General features: G+C 39.5%; 1 protein-coding gene across 1 annotated transcript in view; it reads right to left on the reverse strand.

The window, feature by feature from the left end:
- Positions 1-13,607, reverse strand: part of larp4b (La ribonucleoprotein 4B) — a gene marked incomplete in the record, with an annotated part of 58,227 nt that overhangs the window by 16,107 nt on the left and 28,513 nt on the right. Inside the window, 4 exon segments of the mRNA XM_062429792.1 lie at positions 901-1,037; positions 6,138-6,216; positions 8,788-8,857; positions 8,859-8,989. Coding sequence (XP_062285776.1) covers positions 901-1,037; positions 6,138-6,216; positions 8,788-8,857; positions 8,859-8,989 — 417 coding nt within the window.

Here is a 13,607-nt window from a genome sequence, read left to right on the forward strand (position 1 = left end):
TTAAGTTTATATGTGTAAATCAAACAGGAAGCTTCGACTTTAACGACTTTAAGATCTCTAACGGGGAAATCAGACCCGAACGACTCGACTTCTTTAACAAGTAAACAAGAATTATTATAAACAGACACATGTTTGGGAGTAAAAACACACACACATAAATACACACAACAACACACACATTGACAAACAGACACACACACACAGACAAAGACACACACATAAAGAGACACACAAACTATGACACAGAAAACACACACAGAAACACACACAGATAAAGACAGACACACACACACAGTCTATGACACAGACACAAAGACACACACAGACAAACAGACAAACAGACAGATACAGACACAGACACACACACACACACACACAGATACAGACACACACACAGAGACACACACACACACACACAGATACAGACACACACACAGAGACACACACACACACACAGAGATACAGACACACACACACACACACACAAAGAGACACACACACACACACACAGATACAGACACACACACACACACACACAGATACAAAGAGACACACACACACACAGATACAGGCATACACACACACACACACACACACACACACACACACAGATACAGACACACACACAGACAGACACAAAGAGACACACACACACAGACAGACACAAAGAGAGAGACACACACACACACACACACACAGAAGGACACACACACACAGAAGGACACACACACACAGAAGGACACAAAGAGAACACACACACACACACACACACACACACACACACACACACACACACACACACACACACACACACACACACACACACACACACACACAGGACACACTGAACCAGTTTTTCATCATGACTCAACATTTTATTTTTTTATTTTTTTTACTCACATCGTAAAATGTCGACGATCAGCTCGACGTCGGTGCTGAGCTTCTTGACGTGGTCCAAGTTCGCCACCGTCACGATTGGCACGTATTGGTCGCTGTCCATCTGGGAGATGAGGTACATGTCACTGGCCAGGTTCTCCCTGAGGGGGGCAAACAGGAAGCAGAGGGGGGTAAGTTAGAAGTTTAGAGCTCCGTTAACTCCGAGGAAGAAAGATTTAAACTTTAATTACTCAGATTTTTAGTTTTACTACTTAGAACAAAGTCAGAGTTCAGTCAGGGTTTATATACAGAGTCATGTGATCTGATGAGGGAGGAGGGAAAGAGGGAAGAAAGGAAGGGAAGGGAAGGAGGACAGACAGAAGGAAGGACAACTGGAAGGAGGAGAGGAAGGAAGGAAGGAAAGATGGAAGGATGGGAAGAAGGAAGGAAGGAAGGAAGGACAACTGGAAGGAAGGAAAGATGGAAGGAATGAAGAAAAGAAGGAAAGGAGGAGGAGAACGAATAGAAGACAGGAAATAATGATGGAAGGAAGAAAGGGAGGAAGGACAGAAGGGAGGAAGGAAGGAAGGAAGGAAGGAAGGAAGGAAGGAAGGAAGGAAGGAAGGAAAAGAAGGAGGAGAATGAAGAGAAGACAGGAAGAAAAGACGCAAGGAAGAAAGGGAAGAAGGACAGATGGAAGGATGGAAGGACAGATGGAAGGAAGGAAGGAAAAGAAGACAGGAAGGAAAGATGGAAGGAATGAAGAAAAGGAAAGGAGGAGGAGAAGACCGAAGGAATGATGGAAGGAAGAAAGGGAGAAGGACAGAAGCGAAGGAAGGAAGGAAAAGAAGGAGGAGAATGAAGAGAAGACAGGAAGGAAAGACGGAAGGAAGAAAGGGAAGAAGGACAGATGGAAGGATGGAAGGAAAGGAGGAGGAAAAGGAAGAGAAGACCGGAAGGAATGATGGAAGGAAGAAAGGGAGGAAGGACAGAAGGAAGGAAGGGAGGAAGGAAAGAAGGAAGAGAAGACAGGAAGGAAAGATGAAAGAAAGGGAAGAAGGAAAAATGGAAGAGAAGGACAGGAAGGAAAGATGGAAGGTTGAAAGAAGGGATAAAAGGAAGGAAGGAAAAGAAGGCAGGAAGTAAAGATGAAAGGAAAGAATGAAGGAAGGAATGAAGGGAGGAAGGAACTATATAGGAAACTGCAGCAGAGGCTAACGTTAGCTGCTAATCTCTCCTCTCTCTCAGCGGAGGCGGAGCTGAGTCCTGGTGGAGAGTTATCACAACTTAACTGTAATCATTTAACATTTTAACCTGCATGAAAGAAGATAACGTCTCGTCTTATGTCCCTTATATCTCCACATTAGATATCGTCCATATCGTCGCTTTTTGCTATATTAACATCTTGCACGTTCATATCTGTGTGTAAAGCTCTAAAAACAGCCTAATGATCATCATACAGTCACAGAAATGAAGGTGAATGTGACATTTTAACAGAAACTCTCAAAGAAACAGTCCCAGTCTGCAGCTTTGAGGAGGTGTTTGCTTCTCCGTCTCCATCTGAACTTTATTATCCTCCCGTCTGCTTGTCTGCTGTTTTTTAAAGTTTTGTTCCTCCTACTGTACTTTTGGCAAAAAACCAGACAGTAAATTTGTCTCAAGTTTGATAAACAAGAGAAAAGAAAAAGAAACAACAATATTGTGAGCTGCTGGTTTATCTCCAAACCAGCAGCTAAAAAAATCACCACAGCCGCCACCGCAGAGGCTTCATGAAATAAAGGCTTTCATTCAGACCGAGCCTGACGCCCACAGACAGGGAGAGAGAGAGAGAGGGGGGGGGGGGAGAGAGAGGGAGAGAGAGAGAGGGGGGGGGGGGGGGAGAGAGAGAGAGAGAGGGGGGGGGGGGAGAGAGAGAGAGAGAGGGAGGGGGGAGAAAGAGAGAGAGAGAGAGAGAAAGGGAGAGAGAGAGAGACAGAGAGAGAGGGGGGGGGGGGAGAGAGACAGACAGAGAGAGAAAGGGAGAGAGAGAGAGACACAGAGAGAGAGGGGGGGGGAGAGAGACAGACAGAGAGAGAAAGAGAGGGAGGGGGGGAGCTAGAGGGAGAGAGAGAGAGAGAGGGAGAGAGAGAGGGGGGGGGAGGGAGAGAGAGAGGGATGGAGGGGGGAGAGAGACAGAAAGAGAGGGGGGAGAGAGAGAGGGGGGAGGGAGAGAGAGACAGAAAGACAGAGAGAGAGAGAGGGGGAGGGAGAGAGAGAGAGAGACAGAGAGAGAAAGAGAGGGAGGGAGAGAGAGAGACAGAGAGAGAGGGAGAGAGAGAGAGAGAAAGAGAGAAAGAGAGAGACAGAGAGAAAGAGAGAGAGAGGGAGAGGGAGACAGTGAGAGCGAGAGAGAGAGAGAGGGGGAGAAAGAGAGAGAGAGAAAGAAGAGAGAGGGGGGAGGGAGAGAGACAGAGAGAGAGAAAGACAGAGAGAGAGGGGGGAGGGAGAGAGAGAGACAGAGAGAGAAAGAGAGGGAGGGAGAGAGTGAGAGCGAGAGGGAGAGAGAGGGGGAGAAAGAGAGAGAGAGAAAGAGAGAGAGGGGGGAGGGAGAGAGACAGAGAGAGAGAAAGACAGAGAGAGAGGGGGGGAGGGAGAGAGAGAGACAGAGAGAGAAAGAGAGGGAGGGAGAGAGAGAGGGAGACAGTGAGAGACCCCATCTGCATCAACAACAACATGTAGTCCGACTGTACGCTGGACACAAAGATTAAAGTCAGAGCTGCAACTTGTACATTTATTTTCATACAGATTATTTTCTTGATAAATTAATTGATAGTTTGAGCTTTAAAAACATCAGATAATAGCAGAAAAAACCCCAAAGTAAAGTAATTTAAATGCTTCTCTTCTCTGGTCTCTGCTATAAACAGCTGAATATATTTAGATCACTTTCATATAAGAGGAGAATAAAAGGCAGAGAAGGATTATAATCCAGAATCTGTATTAAAACATATATACAGATGATCCTATTTAAATGGTATCAACCCAAATATACGTCCTTTATAATATTTAATCCCTTTAATACCCTCTAAAGCAGAGGTGTCATTTTGGTTCAAGGGCCACAAACAGCTCAATTTGATCTCAAGTGGGCCGGACGAGTAAAACCATTGCATAATAACCTTTAAATGATAACTTCACCATAATAAATCATCTATTTACAAACAGATGAAAAGCCGGAGATGTGTTAGTGAAATTTCAACAATATTATGTCTCAGTTTTTTGCAGATTATTTTGAACAGAAGCTGCTTATTGACAATATTTTGCACAATGTTCAATATATCAGTGTTTTAAATATGACCACAACATGTATTCTGGTCAGGCTGGAAAAAACAGAATTACTTTTCTTTCTTTCAATTTTCATACTTTGCAAATTTATCCAGTGGGCCAGATTGGATCCCTTGGCGGGCCGGTTTTGGCCCTCGGGCCTTATGTTTGACACCCATGCTCTAAAGCAACCCTGCTCCTGGAGATCTGCTGCCCTGCATGTTTTTAGGTTTCTCTCCTCTCTAACTCACCTGATATTAATAATTAACTCGTTATCAAGCAGCTGAAGCTCGTTAACAGGCTTCATAACGAGTTCATTATCAGAATCAGGTTTGTTAGAGTGGAGAGAAACCTTAAACACTGCTATAAACTTTACCCAAAACTCAATGTTTATTATTATTATTACAGATTTTTATGACTAGAAAAATTTGGCAGAGCGTTGAGCTGCATCTAAAATTAATCTTCAGGTTCACAGCTGTCAGATGAACCCCGTAAAATATGGATCCATAAATATGAGGCACGAGGTTTAGCGTCTTATTTCCCCTTTTAAAATGTTACAAGTGTTCATTTCAATTAAAAAAAGCTTCTCATTTATAGTTTAAAAGTTGAGATATCCACCTTAAAACTACTACTAATGACAGACACTGACGGATATTAGGCTCGAACAAAAGTTTTACATACATCTCAATATGGTCCTACTGCAATTATCACATCACATGAGGCCCAATTTTTGTAAAAAGGCACAAAAAAAACCATTTTAAACCCCCACACCCCCTCCAAAATACACATCAATAAAGACGAGGCATGACATTTTAACATGTTTAACTTGTTGCTGTTGCTTGTTTCCTGTACAGTCTGAGGTTTAGACTCTTATTTCCTCTTTTTAAATGTTACATGTGTTCATTTCAATTAAAAAAAGCTTCTCATTTGGAGTTTAAAAGTTGATATATCCACCATAAAACTACTACTGGTTGCAGACACTGAAGGATTATTAGTGCTGAAAAATAAAATAAAATGCTCAAAATTATTTAAAATTGTTATCAAAATTGCAATATGGCACAATGGTAATAAGGCAATATGGTAAAATCTGTGTTAAAAGGCATGAAAACCCATTTTATATTAAATATTGTGATGCTGGCCGACACATCATGTTCTACAGACTTAATAAAACATCTTTGTTTGGTGCAGCTCTCGTACACAAATCCATCCAACCATAATAAATTTAACATGTTTTTAGTAAAAATGATCATTCCCTCCTATATCGCAAATGATATCAAGTGCAATATGAGTCAAAAATAATCACAATTAGAAAGGATTATCAGAACATCTCACCAAGTTTCGGTACTTTAGTTCTTCTATAATTTAAAGAGACTGAATGACAACTTCCTCCATTCTGTGTCTGTATGTAATTTAACCCTCCTGTTGTCCTCGAGTCAAGGAAGGAAGGGAAGAAGAAGAAGGAAGGAAGGGAAGGAGGAAGGAAGGAGGGGAGGAAGGGAGGAAAGGAAACGAGGGAGGAAGGAGGGAAGGATGGAAGGAAGGAAGGAAGGAAGGAAGAAAGGGGGGTGGACAAAGTAAGGAAGAAAGGGGGATGGAGGAAGGAAAGTAGGAAGGGAGGAAAGAAAGAGGAAGGAAAGAAAGAGAGAAGGAGGGAGGGAGGAAAGGAAGGAAGGAAAGAAGGAGGGAGGGAGGAAGGAAAGAAGGGAGGAAGGAAGGAAAGAAGGAAGGAAAGAAAGAAGGAGGGAGGGAGGAAGGAAAGTAGGAAGGGAGGAAAGAAAGAGAGAAGGAGGAAAGAAAAAGAGAAAGAGGGAGGGAGGACAGAAGGAAGGAAAGAAGGAGCCGTCAAAACAGACGGGGTCAATTTGACCCGGGAGGACGACACGAAGGTTAATATTCCTAACCTCCTGAAATCCCTCGCTCCTTATTTCTACCTTATTATGATGTAATGTGGCCTAAAAACTCACCTGGAGAGACAGAACTCCAGAGTCTTCTTCAGATGCTCCCTCAAACCCTCCTGGAGGTTTTCTGGCAGAGGATCGCTGCCTGTCGACACAGAAGAGAGAGAGAGAAGAAGAGAAACGTTAAACTTAATGTCAACTCTGAGAGGAAGTTATTTATTTAAACAGATGAAATGAAGTGAATTTAAAAGCAAGGATGAAGTAAAAAAAAGTTTAAAGGACAAATACAAAAAAAATGGTGATTGAAATTTGAGATTAATTTGTGTAATTTCTTTGTAAATCATCTTTATTATATCTTACTTATTGTTATTCAGATCTGGGATTTAAAGAGAAAAACTTTACTTTATTATTATTTTTCATTATTAATTAATCAACTGATCATTTTCTCAATTAATCTATTAGTCATTTAGTGAATAAAACCTAAGAAAATACTTAAAAAAAACACCTCTGAACATTTTTTTAGAGCTTAAACTGAACAAATATCTTGTTTCTTTCCAATTAAATTCTGTTTTATTGACATGAACGTCACCACAAGAATATTTCTAAATCATAACAAATATCAATAAAATGAAATAACATTAAAGAGAAACTGATTAATTATATATTTACACACACAAACACAGTATATACAATGCAAGTATGTCGAAAATCTCAAATTACTTGATTTCTTCTAATATAAGACAAATAAAGTTGCTAATTCTTCATCAAATCAAGCAATAAAATGAATAGAAAATGGCTTTAATAATAATAGAGTAGAATAATATGAATAACACTATAATAATGATTAATAAATTATTAAAATAGTTAGAGATAAACCAACAAATCCTCAGACGTCCATGATGTCTTGCTACTTTTTGTCTAATGTGATTGTGTGTGTCCAAAATCTCAAATTACTTGATTTCTTCTAATATATAAGACAAAGAAAAGCTGCTAATTCTTCATCAAATCAAGCAATAAAATTCATAGAAAATGGCTATAATAATAATACAGTAGAATAATATGAATATTACTATAATAAAAAACAACAAATCCTCAGACGTCCATGATGTCTTTCTACTTTTTGTCTAATGTATTTTATGTTTGTCCAAAATCTCAAATTACTTAATTTCCTTTAATATAAGACAAAGAAAAGCTGCTAATTCTTCATCAAATCAAGCAAAAAGAATCTTAGAAAATGGCCATAATAATAATACAGTAGAATAATATGAATATTACTATAATAAAAAACGACAAATCCTCAGACGTCCATGATGTCTTGCTACTTTTTGTCGAATGTGTTTGTGTCAAAAATCTAAAATTACTTAATTTCCTTTAATATAAGACAAAGAAAAGCTGCTAATTCTTCCTCAAATCAAGCAAAAAAACATTGAAAATGACTAATTATTACTAATAATCTAAATAGTTTGAGATAAACCAATAAATCCTCAAACTTACATGATGCATTTCCACTTTTTGTCCCTTTTAAAGTTGTTTTTTTTAACATAGTAGCTCAGTTATCTGATATTTTAATACAAGTGTTGACATAAATAATAAATATATAACACGCTCCCTTGAGTTAATGATGTAGTTTGGGTGTAAACTAACTTTTCCTTCAGCTGTTTTTGTTGACATTTATTTAAGAGCCAAACTTGTCTTGTCACAGACAGCGTTGGGTTCAAGCTCAATGAAACTTTAATAAAGCCATAAATTAAACATTAAAACACAACAAACAGCTCTTTAAACAGTCGCTGTGCATCTCCAGATAATAAATCCTGCTACTTGAGCCTGAGAGCAGTTTGGTTTTTATAATAAGATAATAAAACTTAAGTCAAGTGTCATCACACAGTATAAATTAAGGTGATTATTCACTTAATCTGTCGCTATGACAACCAATAATCTCAGTTTTGTACGTTTTTTTTGCACTTTTTTGTTCTAGAAATAAACACATTTATTTTTTAGCTCTAAATTTTTTATTTTTTTTACACAAAATCCTCATATAATTTTTAAACATTTAATTCTATATTTTTAACATCCAGGAGCCAAAACCCCTTAAATCAGGAGGGGTCAAACATGAGGCCCGCGGGCCAGAACCGGCCCGCAGAGGAGTCCAATCTGGCCCACTTTCTTTCCTGTCTTCTTTTCCTTCCTTCTTTCCATCTGTCCTTTCTTTATTTCTTTCTTCCTCTTCTCTTCCTTCCATCTTTCCTCCCTTTCTTCGATCCTCCCTTTCTTCCTTCCATCTTTCCTTACCATCTTCTTTTCCTTCCTTCCTCCCTCCAATCTTTCCTTACTGTCTTCTCTTCCTTCCATCTTTCCTTCCTTCAATCCTCCCTTTCTTCCTTCCATCTTTCCTTACTATCTTCTCTTTTCTTCCTTCCATCTGTCTTTCGTTACTTCCTCCCTTTCTTCCTTCCATCTTTCCTTACTGTCTTCTCTTATCTTCCTTCCATCTTTCCTTCCTTCCTTCGAACCTCCCTTTCTTCCTTCCATCTTTCCTTACTGTCTTCTCTTCCTTACATCCTTCCTTCCTTCGATCCTCCCTTCCTTCATTCCATCTTTCCTTGCTGTCTTTTCTTCCCTTCCTTCCATCTTTCCTTACTGTCTTCCAAACAGTACCAAACACCTGATCAGCCTCTAACCCTTAACCTGAAAAACAACCAATCACTGAGCTGCCCACCTGTTTGCCCAGGCGGCCCGGGCTCGGGGTATTCTGTGTAGGCCGGCTCGGGGCACTCCAGGGTGACGGGGGGCCGCGGGGGGCGCAGGGGCCACTGGGGCCGCGGGGGCCGGCTCGGCCAGCATTACTGGGACCGGTGGAGGCTCATCTGGGTCGGTTAGTAGAGGCTCCTTGTAAGCCTTGTCCTCACTGGCTTCATAGCCTGTGACAATCAACAATGGGGGGGGGGGGGAGGAGGTGTCATTATTAATTACATTATTATTAATTATTTATTAAAAAGGTAAAAACTTTCATCACTTTAAGTCAAATTGGTGCCTTTAAGTGTTATTTTCTTAAAAGATGCCTATAATAAATGAGTAGGGACATCAGGGGTGTCAAACGCATTTTCATTCAAGGGCCACATACAGTCCAATTTCTCATGTGGGCCATAAGGAAGGAAGGAAGGAAGGAAGGAAGGAAGGAAGGAAGGAAGGAAGGAAGGAAGGAAGGAAGGAAGGAAGGAAGGAAGGAAGGAAGGAAGGAAAGGAAAAGAAGACAGGAAGGAAGGAAGGAAAGATGGAAGGAACGAAGGAAGGAAAGAAGGAAAGAGGAAAGAAAGAAAGGGAGGAAGGACAGATGGAAGGAAGGAAGAAAGGGTGGGAGGAAGGAAGGAAAACAAGACAGGAAGGAAAGATGGAAGGAACGAAGGAAGGAAAGAAAGAAAGGGAGGAAAGAAGGAAGGGAGGAAAGAAGGAAGGGAGGACAGACTGAAGGAAGGAAGGAAAAAAAGACAGGAAGGAAAGTGGGCCGGATCGGACCCCTCGGCGGCCCGTTTCTGGCCCACGGGGCCGCATGTTTGACACCCCTGCCTTACATACTGTTCAGGGCCTGATTTGTAAGGGTTAACAGCATTTTTGTTTTAATCCCTTTTTAAATTTGATGACATTTTAATCAACTTTTATTAAATTTGTTAGTAAAAGAAGCCAAAAAATATTATCTTTAAAAGGCAGAAACACTCTTTAATGCTCACAACCTGCATCTATAACCTTAAAATGATAGATTATATATTTATTAAAACATTTGACACACTCTGTATCTGACTTACTCTTAACACTGAAGGAGTTTCTATGTTTAAACACGGAAATAAGTACATTGAAATGAGGTGATCAGCTGATTATTTTAAGAAGGGATGAGTCATTACTCTGTTACTTCCTGCTGAGCCTACAGTATAAACACAGTTCATTCATTGTCCTGCGGTGGTGCTACAGAGTGACGCCTCCTTCTCTCATACAATCTTTGAGATCAACTTTAATATTAAAAGGTCCTGAGTTTCTATATTTAAACAGGGATATTATTTAATTAAAATTAGGTTATTAACTGATTATTTTAAGATGAGATGAGTCATTACTCGGTTATTATGTCAAACTTCATTCATGGTTATGCGGTTGTGCTACAGAGTGACGCCTCTTCCTCTCATACAATCTTTGGCTGAATAGAAAAAGAGCTAAACTTATATATTAAAGGGTCCTGAGTTTAGTTAAATTATTTTAAGATGAGATGAGTCATTACTCTGTTATTTATGTATTGCTTCTGTCAAATAAATCTATCTATTATGTTACTACTCAGTTCATTCATGGTCCTGCGGTTGTGCTACAGAGTGACGCCTCTTCCTCTCATTCAATCTTTGGCTGAACTTTACCAACAGTTGCCATCTCTGTTTATTATTTTAAAAGGTTAAAGCTGCTGATTTTCTACATTTTTCTTATTGTTAAAGAGTTTTTGTTTGTTGGTATGTTAAGTAAATGTCTTCAAAGGCTAATAAATAAAAGATATAAAGGAGTAAACCTGCATTTGTGACAGTTTTTAAAGCCTTTAAGCTGAATTTTTATCCACTTTTTCACATTTATAGAGTTAAATTTATTCTTAAATTTGAAGATAACTCTTCTTATATTCATCAGAAAGTTATTTAAATTGTCTAAAATGAAGAATAACTTTAAAAATAAAAAAGGCACAACACAAACTCATAATTATATGCACACACACGCTAAATTTCCTGTTTTTATTTGGTAATTGTTGAAGAAATGTTAACTTTTTTCAGGTTTTCTGCCTCTCTCTGCACTGTATATTACTTTTTCTTTGTAATTTTTTTTAATTTGTGCAAAATAAACTAAACTAATCTACTAAATAGTGCTGAAGTTTCATTAATCCTGTATATTTAAAGGACGAGGATGTATGATGTAGTGGCATCTAGCAGAACAGACTTGGCAGAAATTGAATATAATCTATATAAGTACGTTTTAATTAGTGTATAATCACTATGAAAATATGAAATCATTGTGTTTTCATTACCTTAGAATGAGCCTTTATATATAAACACCATGTTTCTACAGTAGCCCAGACCAGACAAACCAAACACTGGCGCTAAGTAAACAGCCTTTTGCATTTCTTGCCACTATCGTAACATCTCATACACGCTTCGAAGAGGAGGTGTATTCATTTGGTTGCAGTCTAGATGGTCCTTTAAAAACCTGTTTAACAAGCACGGATTAAGACTAATCCAGGGAGAGGCATTCAAAAGGAGAGACTAGGGACTTCAACTCAATGTTATTCACAGTTATTTAAATATATTAAATGTCTCTGGACTAAAAATGTGGGTAAAAAGTCTCCATATACACATTTAAAAATCCTCTTCTCCACAATCTTTACACCTTTTAGTGAGATTAATTCATCTTTAAACCAGGAAAAGATCAAAGTCAAAGCTGCTACTGAATAAGTGTGATCTAAAAATAGGAGGTTAGTGTGCTAGCTTCCACTTTAAATGTCAAAATTAAATCCTTTATGGTGCCGAAATCATAAAAAAACTACCTGGAAGTCATGTTATTACCTCCAATGATCAAGACAGTGAGCGGTTAAAGGGAGACATACAGGAGTAATAGTCACATTTCCAGCTCTATATTTATATTCTGGAGGCTCTACTGGAATATATTTGCATGATTTCCAGTTAAAAACTCTTTATTTATCTTCTACTGGTCCTTTATGAAGCCGCTCAGTTCAGCCTCTAATGAAACAGGCTGTTTTAGCTCCTGTCTCTTTAAGAACCCCCCCCCCCCCCCTCCTAATGAGCCCACTCTGCTATGACTCGTTAGAGACTACATAGACAAACAATACTCTGATTTCACCTCTTCTTCTCTTTGTTCTTCACTCGAAATATAAACTTCTCAAATACAAAGTACATGAATCGAGCCTGAATATTATCGGAAATATACGAGTGAACAATGTGAACAACACGTCGAACAATCTTAGCAACCTTCTACACACGTTCACATCAAATTATGGAAATTTGACCATGTTTAATATATACATCTAACACAGGCGGGGAGTTCCGGTCCTCTGAAATGAGGCCAACGCGGAAGTAACCTGTATTCTATCAAAAGGCCACCAGGGGGCGACCGTTTTGGTGTCAAAAGGACTTCCGTCTCTATACAAGTCAATGGAGAATTCACCAACTTCTCACTTGATTTCTAACCTCAGTAAACGTTTTCAAAATGTGTTTATGGTCTCAATCGCTAGTTTAAAGCCTTCTTCAATGCAGTATGATGTTCATTTGGGACATTTTGGCCTCCCTGATTTTATATTTGACGATAAAGCAGGGTATGCATTAGGGCGTGGCTACGTCGTGATTGACAGGTTGATTGGTTCACAGGTTCAGGAGGGCGCCTCATGCTACTCCTGATGCCCATATAAGTAGAATCCGTGTTTTTATTTTTCCCAGCATGCACCAGAAATTTTCAAGATGGCGCTGCTCAGATCTGATACTATTGGCCTCCGAGCAGCAGTCCACAAACCAATGGGTGACGTCACGGATGTTACGTCCATTTCCTATATACAGTCTATGCCCAATACTGTGTCAGACCTTTTTACCCAACTTCATTCCAACTTATTACTACAGGTTTTACACATATTTTCTGGACTTTATGGCCATTAGGCCTCAATTAAATAAAACTATACCTCATCTTTAAGTTATCACCCTCCTCAAAATTGACCCGAGGACAACAGGAGGGATACTAAAACATCACAGCAACTAATGCTAGGGCTGGGCAATTACCGTTAACTGTATCTAAATGATACAAAAACAACAATAAAACATTTTAAAGTTGCCTTTAAGGAAGAGTAAAGCAGCCACGATAAGTGCTGAGGATTGAAAAAAAAGGGCCTCAGACTAAACTGAGTCACCCGTCTTCTGTAATAAATTATCCATAAACGTCGCAGTCTGGCTCGCAGACGTAGGAGATGAAATAAGCCGGCACGTCAATCCCGAGTCCCGACACAGACTTAATCAATAATTTCTGTTTCAACACCATATCCTTGTTGTCTATACTTGGCTCGGGGGGGGGGGGGGGGGGGGGGCATTAAAGTGACTGATTATGATCCATGTGTGTGGAAGGAACGCTGTAATATTCATAGCTCACACAAAATTGAGAATGAATGATTAACGACGAGAAAAGTGACGAAAACAGACGAATGAGAGGCGGAGAACGCAAAAAAAGTAAAATATAGGGTTTGTGAGTTAGAGACTAACATTAGTGGTTCACTACTGGATTATGACACATGTTTTATTGGTTTATGTGTTGACAGATGAGGCTGGTTTTTAACACTTTAACCCTCCCTGTTGTTCTCAAGTCAAGGAAGGAAGGGAGGAAGAAGGAAGGAAGGAAGAAGGAAGGAAAGGAGGGAGGAAAGAAGGAAGGGAGGAATGAAAGGAAGGAAGGAGGGAAGGAAAGAAGGAAGGGAGGAAGGAAAGGAAAGAATGAAGGAAAGGAGGGAAGAAAGAAGGAAAGGAG

The sequence above is a fragment of the Scomber scombrus genome, chromosome 11 (genome assembly GCF_963691925.1).
Source record: "Scomber scombrus chromosome 11, fScoSco1.1, whole genome shotgun sequence".
Taxonomy (NCBI): Eukaryota; Metazoa; Chordata; class Actinopteri; order Scombriformes; family Scombridae; genus Scomber; species Scomber scombrus.